Below are 19394 nucleotides of genomic sequence, written 5' to 3' on the forward strand. Positions count from 1 at the left end.
TGTCCATGCTTTCACTAGGGATGACCTTTACATCTGTGATGTACCTGCCACCATCTTTATTTGTGATTACGTAGTCAATCAGGGTTCTATACTGGCCATCCCAACTGTACCTTGTTATTCTGTGACTGTCTCTTTTTTTGAAGAATGTATTTTTGATTATAAGATCATTTCTTCTGCACAGATCTAATAGTTGTTCTCCTTCTGGGTTCCTTTGTCCAAATCCATGTGGACCAATGATGTTCTCGTACCCAAGTCTGTCTACCCCAACTTGCGCATTTAGATCTCCAATAATAATATTTTCCTCATTAACTGTATCTTCCAGGTCTTGCTGAAATTTCTCTTTGTCTTCTTCACTGCAGCCTGTCTGTGGGGCATACACTTGTACACTTGTATGATGGTGTACTTGGTGTTCTCCAGTTTCATAAACATTTTAATGATTCTATCACTTTTGCAGATAACTTCAGCTGTAGCATCAGTCCTTTCGTTAATTAAGACTCCAACACCATTTTTCGCTACCTTCTCCTGTCCACTCCAGTATAATTTATAACCTCCACGAAGTGTCTTACTTCCAATCCCTTTCCATTTGGTCTCACTTAATCCCAATATTAATATTTTTCTTCTATCCATCATGTCTAGGAGTTCTTCCAACTTTCCAGTTAATGATAGAATGTTCATAGTTCCAATTCGGTATTTGGGTCTCTTTTTTATTTGGGGTTTCCTTTTAGAACATTGTATATCATCAGCCTTATGGTCATCATACTTCACAGTTGTCTGAGAGGACGTGTCAGTCCGGTCTATAATGTTCTTTCCGAGGCTCTTATTGAAAGCAACTATACTCAATACTCTCCTGCTGACTTGCTAGGCCTAACACATAAGAGGATTTTCTTTCAGGGTTTACTCCCTTAGCCTTTGAGGATGCCTTCCTCGTCCTACAAGGCAGTAGGTTCTATCTGTACACCCCAGAAGGATGGGTTGCCTCTTCCGCCATCTCCGCCTACCGAAGTCCATCTTCTCCGCCGTAGATGCCGTTGAGGTCTTCACCCTTAACCCAGGACAAGGGCCCTCCATATTTATGACCCCTGGAGAGAGGGTGTCCCAGTATTTTAAAACCCCCAGGAATTGGGCTACCTGTTGGTCCGCGGGTTGTATTGGTTATTTCAACCAGCCCTACATACTGTAGGGGCTCCCTATCCGCCACCTAGGGACGCGCTCTGTAGGGGTCAGGTTCCCCTGGTTACTAATTGGAAGGTAACCCCACCCACAAGGAGTAAGGTTATTTGCAGAGAATTATCTTATTATTATTAATTATTTATTATTATTATTATTATTATTATTATTATTAATAATAATAATAATAAATGTACATAACAAAAACAACGTTACTACTAATTTAGGCTTACCTTTCAGGACTTAATTTTGTTAATTTTCTTTGATTTTTCCCGTGCAGCGTCAGCATGCGCATCCATAGTCCTGCTTTCATTCACTGACCTCTTGAGTGCGCTCTTTTTATTCAGTTCTTTCATTCTAATAAATGAACGAGTTCTCACAAAACACGTAACAGCGAAGTCGTCGACTTCACTATACTTAGGTCTGATGATATTTACCAATTCCTTCATCACTCTTGGGCACTTCCTTAGACCATTTCCGTGGAACCTTTGAAAATCTTTTTCTAGTTCACAAACAGTGTCGAACCACTGGGGAGATGAATTCATTAGGCCTCCTCTAGACAAAGCCGAGATCCAGTCGAAGTTCCTAATATTAATGCTTTTTCCAGTTTTTCCTCCTAGATGAAGCTAGTGGTGATTCCTTTTTTCGTAACTCGGTATGCAATATACCCTGCCAACATTTTCCATAAGTCCTTATTTTCATTACGTATGTAAGCAATCTTCGAGATTGTGCTGCTCAGTAAACTGATCTATTAATGAGTCAACTATACAATTAAAGTCGTCATACTCTGAATCATAAATTTCCAAGTTAGTTTCAACTGATTCTATGGTGTCATTATTAACAGCACAGTCTATTCTGTCAAGGACATCTGCAGTTAATGTTTCACATTCTTCCCTGTTGCTGTTTGCAGTTTTAATTATGTCATATGAACTTTTGCTCAGTAATAGGGACTTTATTATCTGGGTAACTGTTGTGGGCAGGGGTGGTCATAAAACCGACCTACGCCCCTGTTCATAGAAAAATATGACTCCAAAACACCTTGATTACATTTTGATGCTAGTTGATATTGATATCCTTCATATTTTAGGTTTCAAAATAATCCCTGCAAACTACAGATGGAAACCATACAGCCTATTTGAAAAGGTAGTAAGTCAGTCTTTCCAGTAACTCGTGCTGATGAAAACAGGTCAAACATTTTATTTAGGAGAACATCCTGTTCCTCTAAACTTGTTCTGTAAGCACTTTTGAACTTGTCTGTTAGATGATGATGATGATGATGATGAATTCTGTTATTAAGAACATCAAATCCATCATTAACAGTTTCAACAAATTGTACTACATGTTCATTCCCAGGAAAAATATACAATATAGCCTTAGCCACAGTGCCAGAGAGAAGTTCAGCAGTTTTTCTTTCGTTTTGTCGTTCACTACCAGTTACTTCTAAATGTTGTTTGGTTATTTTATGAGTGAGTTTTAAGTCTCCAATTTTCTGGTACTGTACTAAGTCTACAAAGATGTCTTTTGTAACCGTTTTTCCAGATGAAAGCACGTATCCTTGGTCTAACAGATGGTTTCTTATTAACTTAAGGATGTGAGGAACGTCACAAAACGCCCAAATCACATGTTCATCAGTACATGGATTTTTTATGGAAGACTTCTCTGGACTTATTCCCAAGTCGATGTTTAACTTTCAGTTGGAACCACCCATATCACTCACAAAAGCCCTTAGGTGAAATCCAGTTTCCTCAGCAAGTTTTACCGTTTCATAAAATAAATCGGTAGTGACGGTCTGGTTGAACTGATAGTAAACAGGCTGTTTCCATTTACTGTACGACCATTATAGGAAGAATTTTTAATACCAGTATTTGTATTACTCAAAAAATGTATTTATAACTAAATTGTCTTTGATACAAATTTAAGATGCATGTAATACTCGCGTTTATACATCAAAATAATTAAAATAGTCTAAAACAAAATTCATAATTATTCGCAACAATTCAGCGAACGTTTTTCCAACCTGAAAATAAAAATGAACGTATTAAGTTAATTGTCATTAATTTGAGTATTAAAGTTAAAATATTACACTTGCAAAAAATTATCGCTTTGTTGTGAAACACGGACTTACGGTACACAATTTATTCCAAATCTTCTGTGTCACTATCGCAGGTTTCAGTATCGGATGTGCCGTCCTCGCCGCTGTTAATACCAGTATCAGATTTTTCATCTCTCTGCCACACTGCGTCATCTTCAGATCCGTCTAGTGCATTCAAAATCCCAGTCCTTTTGAAGCTCTTGGAGACTAGTTCAGGTGGTATAAGATCCCAACTCATCACGCACGAGCATAACAAGTCCAAGGGTGGACACCTGATATTTCCAGCGGGCGTCAATTGCTGATCGCTGCTCATCATCCACTCATTGTAAAATCAATGTAAGTGGTCTTTAAAGGGTTTATTAATACATACGTCTAGTGGCTGCAAAGCAGATGTTAGGCCACCAGGAATGACTATCTGTCGTGTCTGAATTTTACTGAGAAGTTGCTTCACTTCGTTCATGAGGTGACCTCGGAAACTATCTAAAACAAGCAGAGCTGGTTGTTTTAGTAGTGCACCGGGTCTTCTGTCCCACACAGTTTTAACCCAGTCCAGCATGAGTTCTACATCCATCCAACCCTTTGGTTGCACTCGTACATGAATTCCACGGGGAAACTGTATATTCTTAGGCATCGTTTTCCTCGTGAAAATGATGTAAGGCGGCAACTTTCTTCCGTCAGCTGTAATGGCTAGCATTGCCGTGCATCGCAACTTCTCACTACCGCTGGTTTTCATTAATACACTCCGTGATCCTTTTAGCACAATAGTGCTGTTGCGAGGCATATCAAAAAAGATTGGAGTCTGATCGGCATTACTGATTTGAGAAAGCAAGTACGAAGATTCCTTGTGCAAACGTATGACAAACCGGTGAAAATTTACAATCTTGTCCGTGTAATCAGCAGGCAACTTTTGGTTTAGTGTTGTTCTCCTTTGCACTGACAGATTGTGCTGTCGCATGAACCCCTTAGTCCATCCACGACTCGCCTTAAACTGAGTTATGTTGTGTTAGCGCGCTACTTCCCGTCCCTTAATTTGTAACATTTCATATGATACACTGCAGCCATTGCTACGTATTTCATTGACATACATAAACACTTCTTTGTCAATTATAGGAAACTTCCCTGTTTTAGGACCTCTAAATGCGCGTCTAGAAGGGTTTGTACTTTTTAGCTTGTTTTTTCATTTCCGCCAGTCATGCACCAACTGAAAATTTTCTTTCTGCAGCTCTGTTCCCATGCTGTTCAGCGAAGGCAATTACACTTAGCTTGAAGCCCGCAGAATAGTTCCTATATTTACCCATAATTGCTTATAAATGCTTCACACGTTAATGTTTTGCAATATAAATGACTTTCCGTAATTCTTCACTATTAAAACAAATTATTTCTTACAAACACCCCAAACACAAATTAAAAACTTAAATTCTCGTGCACACATGTCTACAGTAATCACGTCAGTCACAAACAAATAAATGCATCTGTGATCTGTCCATTCCAGAGCAGCCAATACTGTTAGGCAGTAAGGAAGCATGCAGCAATTTATCAGTTGAGCTCGTTGGTTGCGACACACTAGTGCGCTTGCGCAAAGCTCGCAAACCGGAGCACGGACATTTTCATACATCGCTCTAGCTAGCGCGGTGTAGATCTACTGTAGGATTCTATCAGACCTCTTGTCTACTAGAAGACAAGTTGGTACCGGTATTTACTGGCGACGTTGCCCGATAAGCGATACCTTACAGCCTTACGTATTTCAAATGAGAACGTATAATATGTAGGTGGTGAATAAATTGTACACTGTCTCGCGACCATGTTGTCAAACTGCCGATAGCCTATCGGTAAGCCATGCCTGGTACATATACCGGTACTATTTATTTATACGTTGTGCAAAATCTCGCAAATGTGACTGTGTTGCCAAATTGCCCATAAACCATACACGTATTTAAATTGCACATTCATGTGCAACTTACATTGCAGTTCAATTTACCTTTCAACCAGATTGGTGAACAAAATTTGGACCTGCAATGATTATGCGATTAAATGTTTAAAGTCCGATTTTTGTATTGAAAATAAAGGATGCAACGATTACGCGGTGGCGACGATTATGCCGGGAAATATGGTACCAGTTAAACTTCTTATTATAATAAGCTGCATATTTACATATATCAGATTTAACTTTCATCTCGTCATAGCTCATCACTACATCTCTAAAATTATCATTCATAATATTTGCTTGATCCTTTAGTAGGTTAAAACTAATATAAAAAACCCTGGTGGAGTTGAAAATTTTAACAACTGCCGTGTTACTGTTGTTTCACTAGGAAGGGGATATTTTAGTTTCCCTGACATATGACAAAGCTTTTTTGGAGATACACTGAATTGTAACTGCTTTCGCTACATCTTCGGGTGACCAGTTTGTGCACTTGCCCTTTATTAAACATTGTTTTTGAAATTTAGAAAAAAAATTCTTCATTAGTTCTTTAAAATTGCCTCCAGTTTTATTATTTTGGTTTGAGCTTCTTTTAGATCTTCAGTAAGAAATTTTATTCTTTCTTTTAATTCTTCATTTTCGACCATCATACAAGCTAGTTCATACTTCAACGGCAAGTTGTCTTTCTTTTGGCCTAACTGTTTGTTAATTTGTCCTACCTGAGAAAGGTCATTAAACTCACTTGATTTATCTACAGATTTGCTTATTAGCAATTCTAGAACTTTTTTTACAATCTCATCTTTCAGCGCATGTACTTCTCTCTGAATTGTCTATTGATGCAGAAAACGTGGGGGATGTTTTGGGAAGGGACTGTTCCTTTTTTCAACAAGCGCCTAGGGAGAAGTCCTAACAGTTCAGATTGTAAATCTCTCAAAATTAGAGGACAGAAAATGTTCGGAGCATATACGTGCGATTTTAGAGTTAAAAGCATATTTTCTTTTACCAAAATGTACCCATTGTTTGTGTAGAGTTGGGCCTTTTGGGAATCTATAAAAGGAAAACTTAAGATTCGTTGCGTGGTTGGGATGGTTTGTACAGCCTGCAACCGTACTGCCCGGCATTTTAACAGCACAAACACAGCATATACACTGGGATTCACTTCACTCACGAACGATATGCACATGTTCATGACTTTCAAAACATTCGCAAGCCTCGAAAGTAATTAGATAATTAATAATAATTAAAGAAACTATATGCAGACCGCAGACGAACAACAATGCACTGAACTTCACTGCTTGAGTGAAATTACTGACACCAAAGATATTATAGACTGATTTTAGCACGCCAAGCAATGCGTAGTGTAATGGGAGGGACGGGCCAGTTACGTCATGACTACGGCAGTCCACTGTGCATCCGTCTCGTGACACTTAGTCTCTCTTCTAGTTACCATGGGGTAGTGTACCAAAGCCCTCCACCTTACTCGATATCTTTCCACCACTCCTCTTCTAGTACTTCATTGCTATCGACTCCTCTGTTAGCAATACAGTCCAAAACAGAGCTCCTCCATCTCATTCTAGGCTGTCTCCTCTGCCTCTTTGCAGTCTCTGTATCCATGAATGTTCTCTTTGGTGTTCTCTCCTGGCATTCTCATGTGTGTCCATACCATTTCAGCTTTGCTATATCAATCTCTTCTTGAAGTTTACACTCTCCTGCATTTCTCCTTATTTCCTCATTTTGTATTCTATCTCATCTTGTCTTGTCTTTCCCTGTATGTTTCTCAATAACCTCATTTCAGCTGCTTGTATCTTACTTTGGTTCCGCTTAGTCAATGTCCAGGCTGCTGAAGCATAGGTCAGTATAGGTTTATAATAGGACTAGTATAAAATCTTCTTGCACTTCATTGGCACATCTTTGTTCCATAAAATGTCTCTCACACACTGGTAGAAACTTGCAGACTGCTGTATTCTAAAATAAATTTCTCCATTCGAATTTCCGTCTTGTGACATCATTCTGCCCAAATATTTAAAAATGTTCACTACTTCAAGAGGTTCATTTCCTATTATCACTCCTGTGGATTTTCTGTTACCTCGCATCATGATCAAATTCTTGCTTTTCGCAGTACTAATCTTCATTCCAACAACTCAATACTGTAACATAGAATAGCGGCAACCTGTTCCAGGAGAAAGTAAGAACGATTCAGAGTTGCTAGTCTTGAGCAAGGATCTCGTAGGCTGGAGTGCAGTGCACAGGTTATTCACGCGCAGCTACACTGAGCCTCCTGGCACCAACGCTTCTCCTAGACTCACTAACAGACCGCTAGAAGTATTCTTATTTAGAAGAATTAAAACAGAGGCACTGTAAAACTCAGATTTGCTACCATTTTCTGTGTTGTTATTGGTCAGCAAGGGCTGCCACCTTCATTGGAATGAGATAATCACACAGTTTAAAATAGTCACGGTGTGCGCCGGGTACTTTTAAATTAGTCACCTGATGGCAGTGCCTCTGTGTGGGTGTGTCAGGCCCCCTCCCACCAACACCCAGAATAAGTTGCCGGATTTCCCATTTGCTGCCGTTAACCTTGAAGCAGGTGTCCGGGGTTGTGAGGAAAATAGGAAGCACATGCTAACGAACTGTAGTACACGTCTTGTCTTTGAGTCTTGTAAGCTTAAGCTACAGATTGCCAAGTGTAGTGTAGCGTCATAATTAGTGTGAATAGGAGTCAGTGAAGTTAGTTGTACTTATATCAACATACAGACATTTTAAGTGAAAATGAGAAGAACTCGGAGGAAAGAGATCAAGCGAAAGGCATTAACAGTCAAAGACAAAGTGGAGATTATAAGGAAAGTGGAGTCATCTACACTTTCCCGTGTTGCTTTGGCGAAGGAGCTGGGGATGCCGCCGTCTACTTTGAACGGCATTATAGAGAAAAAAGAAGAGAGCGAAGTAGAACAAGCTCTGCTAATATAGTTTAAACAGCAGTGAATTTTAAACATACTTTTGAGCGGGACTATTGTGAAGGAGAAAGCCGAAGAAATTGCGTGCAAATTAAGGTACATTTTACCGCATCGAACAGGTGGCTGGACCGCTTTAAAAATTGAGCCAGCATTGTTTACAAACCAGTTTGTGATGAAGCAGAGAGTGTAAGTGTGGAGGAAAGGGGAGCATGGAAGGAAACAGTTCTGCCTGCTAAAATAAGCAGTTCATCGCCATAAGACCTATCTGTGTCGGTGCGATGTAAAGCAAAAAAAAAAAAGAGGCAGTTACAAACCTTGCAACGTTTTTAATCTCTATGTCTTCGCACTTTATTACCAACTTATCCCAGATAAGTCTCTAATTTTGAAGGGAGAATCTTGCCACGGAGGAAAATTAAGTAAAGTGCGAGTTACGTTATTGGTTGGTGCTAATATGGAAGGAACTAAAAAACTACCTCTACTGATGACAGGGAAGTCTAGGAAGCCATGTCGTTTCAAAAATGTTAGGACTTTACCATGCAAGTACACCAGCAACAAGTCAGCTTGGATGATAAGTTCGCTGTTTGAAGAATATATGCAGCCATTAGATGCCAAAATGGAGAGCCAGAACAGGAAGATTGTGGTGTTCATGGACCACTACCCTGCTCATCCCAAGGAGTGGCCCCATTTAAGGAACATCATCAGCATTTTTCCACCGAATACTACATTGGTACTACAGTCCATGGACCAAGGAATCATTAAGGTATTGAAGCAGAGGTACTGAAAATCAGTTGTGCGCCGTATGCCGCTACGCATGGAAGCAAGCAAACCCATCTAACCATCTCTTTTCGACACAATGCATTTCATTGCCTCATCATGGGATTCAGTGGAGCCTGTAATAATAGCACATTCCTTCAAGAAAGCAGGCTTCAGTGGTGGTACCGACAGCATTGTTATGGAAGTTGGTGATGAAGAGGAAAACTATACAAGAGATCTGCAAGGAAATTTCAGGCAGGAGATGATGAGATTGAAGAAGAAGAAGGAGGAGGAGGAGGAGGAGGAGGAGGAGGAGGAGGAGGAGAAGAAGAAGAAGAAGAAGAAGAAGAAGAAGAAGAAGAAGAAGAAGAAGAAGAAGAAGAAGAAGAAGAAGAAGAAGAAGAAGAAGAAGAAGAAGAAGAAGAAGAAGAAGAAGAAGAATCCCCAAGACCATCTTGCAGTGAGGCAAGCATCTACCTTGAAAAACTGAGGCGGTTTATGGAAGTTTCAGCCAGTGTGCCGCACAACACATGGAAGGCAATGTGGGAAATGGAGAGAAAGCAGTAAAAACCTGAAACAATCAACCCTGGATAATTTCTTTTCCAAGTAGGAGCCTAGACTTCCGTGTTTGGAAATGTATTTGTCTAACGCAGTACGGAATATACACGATGTACAGTTGCCATCTACCGTTTTAATGTTCTTAGTACAGTATTTCTTTTTATCTCTTGTGCAAGGTTTTATGTAATATATTTCCTTCTCTTATGAAGTATTTTCATAACACAGTATGTTCAATTATTTTACTTTATCTCTAACAATACATGTCATGATAATCAAATTTTGATATTGCGGCTTTCTTTTAGCAGCTCTTATATATCGGCCTATCTTTTTTTTTTTTTCCATGTAGTTGCTTTATAAGTATGAAGGATGAGTTCTCCACCTAATCAATACTTTATTTTTAAAATATTCACATTCTGGTGTCAGGCTGAGATATCTAACGTTAAAAGCCAGTACTATGTCCAACGGTTATTCAGTAGATTATAGAAGTGGCTTTATGTCGCAGCGACGCTGATGTGTCTTATGGCGATTTCGGTATTGTTCACAAACAAGGAAATCTGTTGGCTGTGTGTTTCACATGTATTTCAAAGTACAGAATAAGTTTTCGGGCATTACCCCTTTTAAGAAGTTTATTTTTTATGGTCCGTTGAAAAACTTCTTAACAGAGTTTCACTGTATATAAATGAAACTGTCTGCCTTATGAAACAAAATCATTTCTTAACCGCTGGGTGGAATTTGATGAAATTTTGGACAGACATTCTCAGGAACTAATAGTCAGGTCAGGAGCAATCCTGCTACCGTATGTGACAGTAGACGGTACAATCTGCGACTGTCTGGCCGAGGGTCAGGCGGCTAATACCAAACCTGGCAAACTAACGATGAACCAACGACTACGGGCGGATGAGTTCTCCTTAGGAGGTTGAGTGAAACCTTTGTGGAGGAAATGCCACATAAATTCACCAAAAAGCTGCTGCCTTGTAGATGTGGCAGGGACTGCTACAGGCTAGGGGAGATTGCCCTGACAGGAAAAATCCTCTTTTGTGTTAGGTCCCGCAAGTCAACAGGAGAATAATTGGTGTCCACTTTCAAAACTAAAAAGAGCCTCGGATGCAATGGAATTCGAGTCCCAAATATGACAACATCCTTACATAGTTCTGCTAGGTATGACAGCTGGCAGCCCAATGATAATCAGCGAAGATATGCTAAGAGGAAAATGTACATTAAAAAGAAAAAAACAAAAATTGGAACATTGAATATTCTAACCCTGACAGGAAAATGTGAAGAACTAGTGGACCTCATGGAAAGGAGAAAGTTTGATATTCTAGGATTGAGTGAGACAAAATGGAAAGCAAAAAGTGTAAAATCATTGAGGAAGGTTTATAAGATCTGTTGGCATGGACACGAAAAGCAACCCCGTAATGGCGTAGCATTTGTCATCAGTAAGAACATTGACATAGTGTCGGATGTAGAACATGTCAATGATAGAATAATTAAGCTAAGATGGAAAATAGGTGAAGAGGTTCTAACCATAATCCACGTATATGCTCCTCAATCTGGGTGTACTCAAGAGGAGAAAGACACATTCTTGGATGAACTAGAAGAGCATATTGAAGAGAATAATATAATTGTGATGGGAGATTTGAATGCCCAAGTTAGTGTTGATAGTACAGGGTATGGAAACGTTATTGGTCCAAATGGCTTTGGAAACGGTAACCAAGACGGTGAAGATCTGCTCAACTTCTTTTTAATAAATAACCTCATAATTAAGAACACCTTTCTTCAGAAAAGACCTAGCGATAAAGTAACAAGATACAGCTGGGATGGACAGCAGAAATCTTTAATCGATTTGTTTTGTTTGTTTATCACCGATATGAAAGTATTGCCAGGAGAAAGCCTGGACCGTGACCACAGATTACTGATGGCAGCCTTTAGAAACATCCCAGTGAAAAATGTGAAGAGGCAAAAACCCAAAATAAGGGAGTGGAAATTGGATGAACCTGAAAGAAAGGAAGAATACCGAAGAAGGATCAGTGACTAGCTCCCGGCAGATGAGATAGAAACGGGAGAAAAGGAATGGACCCAATTCAAGAAAATACTTGTGAGCTCAGCTGTTGATATTGTTGAAAAAACAAGTTGTATACCAAAAGAAAAGGAAACTTCTTGTTGGAATGATTCTGTTCAGCAAGCCATAAAAGATAGGAATACGGCAAGATGAGAAAGAGATAAAGAGAACCTAAAAGGTGCAGATCAGGATTATGTAAAACTGTGAGAACTAGAACAGAAGTATAGAGACCTAAAACTCAGAGCAAAGAGAGTAATTAAATCTGAGAAAGAGAAAAACTGGCTTGAATTTACTGACAAATTAGTAGAAGACAGTAAAGGAAATAAGAAGCTTCTGTACAGAATTGTGAGGAACAAAAGAACTATTCTTGTACCAATTAAAGCATTGGAAAGAGATGATGGAATTATAACGTGGAGAGAGGAAGACATTCAGGAAGAGATGAGAAGGTATTTTTCTTCCTTGTATACTGGAATAGACCCAGCAGAAAACACTCAAGAATATTTGGAATTGGATACAGGAAACAAGGCTGGAAAAAGTGAATCCCCTTTGACTATGTTTGAGATTGAAAATGCTTTGAACATATGAGCAAAGGCAAATCACCTGGCCTTGATGAGGTGAGCTCAGACATGATTAAAGCTGCTGGAACTCATGGACTTCAGTGGCTATTTAGAGTAATGAATGCTGTGTGGAATGAAAAAAAATCCCGACTGACTGGACTAAGGGTTGTATAGTCCCCCTCTTCAAGAAAGGCTATTGTAGAGAAATCGCACTCCTGTCTCATGGACTTAAGATCAACAACAGATTACATTTTTGGTGTTAGGATGATGATGGGAAAACGTGTGGAAAAGGGACAAAATGTCATTGTTGTCTTTCTGGACCTAGAAAAAGGCTATGACAGCATACTGAGGTATAAACTTTGGGATTGCTTGAGAAGGAGAAATGTTCCAGAATCTCTCATCACTAAAGTAAAAATGTTGTACAGACACTGCCAGAGCTGTGTAAGGATAGGAAATGGCTATTCCAACTGGTTTGTAACAAGTATAGTAATGCAACAAGGCAGCACTTTGTCACCTCTACTATTTATCACAGTGATGAATGAGATAATGAAAAGAATGAAACAGCACGGCAAGAACAGTGCATTCAGGCATTTGCATTTGCAGATGATGTGGTAATTAGGGGAGGTAATGTAGTAGTTCAAGGAAAGATTAATGCTTGGAATTGTCATTTTAAGGAATTTGGACTTAAAATCAGCCTTAAGAAAATAGTTATGACAGTCAACGGACAAAAGTCAGGAGCAAATATCACAGACGGACAGAAATTGCAATAAGTTAACCATTTCCAATACCTCGGTAGTACCTGACTGAAGATAATCGATAAAATGCTGAAATCACAGAGTTCAAAGAGGAGCTACCCTTTACCATCTGGGACAGCCAGATTCCAATACTAGCCAGACAAACACTTTATCAAGCTTACTTCTTGCCCATAATAACCTATGGCCTTGAAACTTGTATCATCACAGGCAGAGGTAAAAGTAGACTCCAAGCTGCAGAAATGGAATTCCTCCGAACAATGCTACAAAAAAACCAGGAGACAACTTCTGCAATGACAGGATTTGCCAAGAGGTTCAAATAAGAGAATCGTTATGTGATACCATAATCAGATCAAGATTGAAATGGTATGGCCATGTAATGAAAATGGATTCTTGCTCAGTAGCTAAGGAATGGTTGGAGAAAACTTTAGACAGCAAAAGACATAGAGGCAGACCTCGAAGGAGATGGATCGAACAAAACAAACAAGATCTAGAACATAAGAGGAGTGGATTGGAACAAAGTACAGGAAGAAGAATGGTACTTGAATCGACTGAAGTGGCGAGCGCTCATACACCGCACCTGAGAAACTGGAAGCGGTTAACTGATGATGATGGTTGTTGTTGTTGTTGTCGTCGGAGGGAACTGTCACATGGCTAGCTATATTTTATTTCAAAATATTGCATAATAGTTTAAAATGAGATGCTATCTGTTTCTCAGCCATCTGAAAACTACAGGACCAATTAAGCTGAAATTTTGTATTGATTTATCTTGGATGTTCAGTTCAAACACTTGCTTATTATGCATTTTAATAATGAAATGTTCTTAGGTGGCAACCATTAATATGTATTTACTAAACTTGTACATGTTATTTTTGCCAAAAACCTAAGTAATGAGCAAATGGTCATTTCTGTTACAAAATAAGGCACTGCACATGTATTTAAAATTCAGTTTTCTAAAATAAAAAAATAATAAATAAATATGCATTTCCTTTGCAACTCTAATAGTTTCCCAGGAAAATACGCTTTACGTGTCCCATCTATGCCCGATGTTGAGTTTTTGCAGCATTTGTCTTCCATCAGTTTATATGTAACTAGTGTTACAATGAAGAAACACAGGGTTGTTCCATTCCTACTACGATTTGAAGGTTGAATCAACATTACAGCCAGTGATTTGGCAATACAGTGTAAGTGGCAGTGGACTGTTGTAAACAGGTGTCTGTGAATATGGAACTCGGTAAGTGCTCGTTACGAGACAAACGGTACATTATAGCCTTATAAATACACATAATTCATTGAAGTTTGTAAATAATGTATTATGAAATATAATTTAACATGTCTTCAACTTATGAGAGTTGGATTTGTGTTCTACTCACAAATTGGCTTAGAACATGTTCATTACATTTTTGCAACTCTCGGCAGAAGCGATTCCTATTTCAAACTACACTATAGAATTCTTTATTCTACAGAAACTTGACTGTTGACAGAATTCTCTCCATATTGGAAGGAAATAATGGTGATATTGACAAGGCTCATAGTAATGATGTGCTAACTGTTGCACCTGATGTAAAGGAAAATACTGGTGAAGGTAGCGGTGACAATGGCTTAGGCGGGACGTGCGATAATCTTACCAGAAGACAGCTTGCTGCATAGGCCAAAACTGTAGTTAGAGGTACTGATCAGGGCTTTGTTATAGGTTGTGAAGGCAAGAATAGCATGTTAGAATAGTTGAATTGCAGTTCTAGTGCCGGGATGGTAAAATTAATAAAGGCGGGGAAAATCCTTCAATGCATGCTTCTGATAATTCTCTTAAATTTTTATGTTGGTCATTAGACAACAACCAGAGCAAAACATGGTTCAGTTGCTACTCAAGTAGCTGCTAGCATGTCAACTGAGCTTTGTTTTGATAACATTGGACACTTCTCTGAAACGTAGAATAAGAGAACATGGCAGGCCTTTTGCAAGTCAACTACCATCAATCAGTGTATAGGGTAGGGTAGCTCTTCACAACCCATGTTTCAGGGAATTTCATTTCCAGAAGGGAAAGTAAAAATGACATTGTCTTCAGTTTTTTTAAAAGTATTATTTGTATTAATATGTGAGTTTACTTGGTAAGGGTGGTAAAAATCTTCACACAGACATTATCAATTTCATAGAAAATATTTTTACTAATAGTAGATTTCATGTAAACCGTAAGTTTTGTATTTCTTAAATCTACATCATTGAGGTTGTGGATCTGCTCAGTGTTGCATTTTAACATGAAATTCTGAACACATGAAACTTCATGACTGTCTAATTTTGAGTTATTTATCTTCATCCTAGTAGTCAATTTGACAAAAATAATCAAAATCTTAAATTTAAAAAGTTCTGGGCATAAATTAAGATTTTTAATTTATCCGACAACAGAAGTGCTTTTCATTTAACACTTGCTTGAATCACACAGAACTTCCGTACAGCACAGACAATGTTACTTTGTAAAGGAAACTTTTCCAGAACTAAGGTAAATATAATAATAAAAGGAAGAGAGAGAGATAGAGAGAGCATGTGTGTGTGTGTGCGCACGTGTGTCCAGCAAAATCTACAGCACGCAGAGATCTGAAATTTTGAACATAGGTAGATGGTAGGGGGTCCAAATGCACCTTGAAACCGGATTTTTCATTTTTGCTTTCATTAGTGAGTTATGAACGAAAAACCATCAGAAAACGTGTGTTGGGATATGACAATCCGACGTGCTGTCACCAAGATTGAATGCATAGATTCACTGTCAACTTATGTAAGATAGGTAATACAACTCAAGGAGCCATTTTAAGTCCAAAGTATAGGAAGGTATTTTCCGTCCAAGACATGAGGACCCATATTTGGTCAGTTCATGATATCCGGAAGCGTTTCTCTTTGTGTGTGATGCGCGGCCAAATCCATGGAACGGAGAGATCTAAAGGTGTGTTTTCATGACGACATGAAAAATTTTGGTAAACAAACGCTTATTTTCTGTGAAACTGCCGTAGGCAGGATCTGGAGAAGTTGCTTTGTTCTGGAAGATGGTCTTCGAGAAAGCATTATTTTGTGCATTTTCACTTTTTATGCTATGGTAAATAAATAAGACGATTCATGATGCGTGGCATTAAAGGACTGTTAAGGGATTACAATAGAAGAGAAAGACCAAAATATAATAATAATAATAATAATAATAATAATAATAATAATACATGTCATTCAATAATACCATTGAGATGAGCAGTACATGACTGAATAACCAACGTAACGGCCTTCAGCTGTGGTCGAGCTGTTTACCTCGGACAGTAGAAGCGAATGTGCTGAGGTATGAAGCCTCAAGTCGGTAGATTTACACCACCTGGGCGTCTCCGAAAATTTTAAAAGTATAGTTATTGGGACATAAAATCAGTAATAGTATTATTTAGTCATGATTTTCTGTTTCAGAACTTAAGATTACACACACAGCACAGCACACTGCCAACCACTGCAGAAACACGTAGTTATTCAATACATCCTTCTACACAGGGTTGGTGTCATGAAGGGAATTCGGTTGTAAAAGCGGGCCAAGTCCACTCCCTAAGTCTCCCAAATCTAACAATGTTGGGGTCGGAATCAGAGTAAGAAATGGGCGTATATACTGTCTTTAGGGAGCTATGAAAATTAAAATTTTGGCTAGGTCTCGCAAGCTAAATACTGTCTGGATTGGAAGACTACAAAGGTTGAGGTCTGATAGAATGATGAATGTGGTAAAGCTGGTAGAAGTACATGGAAGCAATGTCAGACATGGCTAGGAGCCGTGCGGTCTCAAGTTTAGAACCTTTTAGTGGCCTCTTACAACAGGTAGGGAATACCTTAGACATATTATATGCTGGAACCAACAGGCACAGGTTGTTGCACAGGTACTCTCATAAGGAAACAAAAATAACAGCCATAAGTAACAAAAAGCGTAACATCTAAGAAACAACAACAAGAAGAAAATTCACAAATTAGAGCACAATTTAAAAGGCTGTGGTATCTTTCTCTACACGTGTGTGAATTTCTCATTGAACTGCTGTACGTGTTATTATCAAACCACAACGAGCCATTTGGAAAGAGGCAAAATGGTGGGTAATCCCTCTCTCAGAAACTGGAAGTGGGAATGAAATGAAACTTATCTTCCTGTAGTGAATGCAATGACCTAGAATAACATAGAGAGGCGGAAGCGCTGCTTAGCTGAACCTAACTGTACGAACGTCCGCTATGTTTCCAGTGGCCAAGTAAGCAAGGGGACGTGGTTCTCGAATAACCTGAAATATTGAAAATATGCATTATAAAATCACAGGTGCAAAATTAGACCGTTAGCCGAAAGCTTAAAGCATTAATAATAATAGATTGCAAATACTGCCACTTCATCCATGTTGCAGCGTGAAGCCAACATCACAATCGGCTGATTGTAGGATAGTTCGAAAGGTAACTAAGGAAAATCATCGTACAGTGTCATATGAACTTGGCAGACTATGAATCCCATTGTTGAATCCATATTGATGATTGAACTTCTTACAAAATTGTACAAAAACTATTTTAATCCTCCTAGTCAATACTATATATTTTTTTACGTCCAGTTAAGACTAAAGTTCACATATAAATAGACATGTTTCGACCCGGCATTGGATCATCCTCTGTAAGACTTGTATGATGCATTAAAAACATAGGAAACACACAAAATAAAATGTTAGTTAAAAGGTTTTTAAAAAACATGATGAAAGTTAAAAACTGAAATGTTGATTGTTAAAACAGTCTTGAGCTGGAAGGACAACAGAAAAAAGCATTGAAACAGAAAGACTTCAATACAATATTTTTAAAAAGAAAAAAAGAAAAATCATGGGTCCTATTAAAAAAAGAAGGAAAGTACAGAATCAAGCACAACAACGAACCATACCAACAATTAGAGAGCATTACAACATCTATGATGAAGAGGAGATTGAACTTCTATGGTCATGTCATGAGAATGGACAATCAGAGGTTCACCTCCAGAATTTTCCACACCATCTCTAGAGGGAAATCAGCTAATGCCAAGTGGGCAAGACTTGTCAGAAAAGACCTTCAAGAATTGGACGTTGTTCCCAGTGAAATCTATGACAGGAATAGGTACAGAACATTGATCAGAACATCAAACTCTCTCCAGTCACTAACAGAAAAAACAGGACGTCCGGGAGGAGGTGTGAAATGGACTCAGGAGCGAAAAGACATTCACAGTGCAAGAATGAAGGAGTACTAATCAAAGAAGACAGCTGCTAGAAATAAGAACCACGTGGTCCATAACAGGCCCAAACAGAACTTAAAAAAATTTAATTAGTGCAATTTATGTAAAAATGACATGTGTTCATATTTTTAATCTGCTTTTACATAAATGGTTTAAAAAACATGTAGCTGTTGAATTAATAAGCGCCGGTGAAGCCGCGGGTACATGCTAGTACGAGTATAAATGAGGAGTAACAGAACAGTCACGGTATTGTTCCGTACAAGTGTGTAGGCTTAAAGACCACAGGTAATGGGAAAAATAATTTTCAAAGCCAGCAAGTAAGGGTGGAATACTTAACAGATTAATGTCCCTAGTGTGAACAAGTAACAAAAATTTACCAAGAATTGCTGAAAATTAATTGAAAATATTCCATGAATTTAAGTGCAATATAGGGGTAAAGGCTCTGTATATGATATATGCAGAGACCTGAGGGAAAGAACAGTATTACATATAGTGTATTAAACATACTTACGCATAATGCTTCAGTCGTTAAACTTTGTTACCAGTAATTTACAAATGACAGTGTGCATGTCAGTGATGAGTATTATCAGGGTTTCACAGTGCAGTCTATATCATATTGGGGGGAAACAACCCTTAACAAAGCTGCTATCATGCATAGAATAATTATTAGTCACTGCTTTCATCTGCTTCTCTGTTCTACACATAGCTTATCCTTGTGATTTTTCCAGTCTGTTTCTTTTTCATTTAGTACCAATTGTCTGTCTGTTTGCAGGTGGGAGCTGCTATCTCTATGACTTACATCACAGGTCAGCCAATCGTATTTGTGGGCACGGGACAGACCTACACAGACCTCAAGAGCCTCAATGCTAAGGCTGTGGTGCATGCTCTTATGAAATAACTTTGTTGAGCCATTGGTAGCTTGTTATTCTGTAATGTGAAAGAAGTTACACTGTTTTACAGATATTTTATTTGGCACTGAATCTCTTGTAATCAAAATAAACCTATTCTGTGCCTGGCTCTACTGTTATTCATTTTCCTTATAATTCGCACATACCTTATAAAGAAGCAACATACTAAAGCAGAATATAGGGAGCATATCAAGATTATCCTTGTTAAACAGTGTGTTGTATACAAGGAACTTGGTATACAGTAACACAACAATAAGTTTATTGCTTCAGTAGTTTTATACAGTATTTACAAGAAATATAACTGAACTTTTCTTGAAGCTTGATTAATTGCACGCAGTTAATGCTGATATTGAAAGGTAGACTGAAGGTCTGTGGCGTATATACATTTATACTAAGTGAGAGTCCTATATACACATTCAATCCTATCTTGATGAGATAGT

General features: G+C 38.5%; 1 protein-coding gene across 2 annotated transcripts in view; it reads left to right on the plus strand.

The window, feature by feature from the left end:
• The window catches only part of SrpRalpha (signal recognition particle receptor alpha), a 113372-nt gene extending 94309 nt beyond the window's left edge, over window positions 1–19063 (plus strand). For both annotated transcript variants that reach the window (XM_067155735.2, XM_067155736.2), the window contains one exon: window positions 18819–19063. In XM_067155735.2, the coding sequence (XP_067011836.1) occupies window positions 18819–18944 (126 nt within the window). In that variant the 3' untranslated portion in view covers window positions 18945–19063. The remainder of the gene's footprint in view (window positions 1–18818) is intronic.
• Window positions 19064–19394: the final 331 nt, after the last annotated feature.

The sequence above is a fragment of the Anabrus simplex genome, chromosome 11 (assembly GCF_040414725.1).
Source record: "Anabrus simplex isolate iqAnaSimp1 chromosome 11, ASM4041472v1, whole genome shotgun sequence".
Lineage (NCBI taxonomy): Eukaryota > Metazoa > Arthropoda > Insecta > Orthoptera > Tettigoniidae > Anabrus > Anabrus simplex.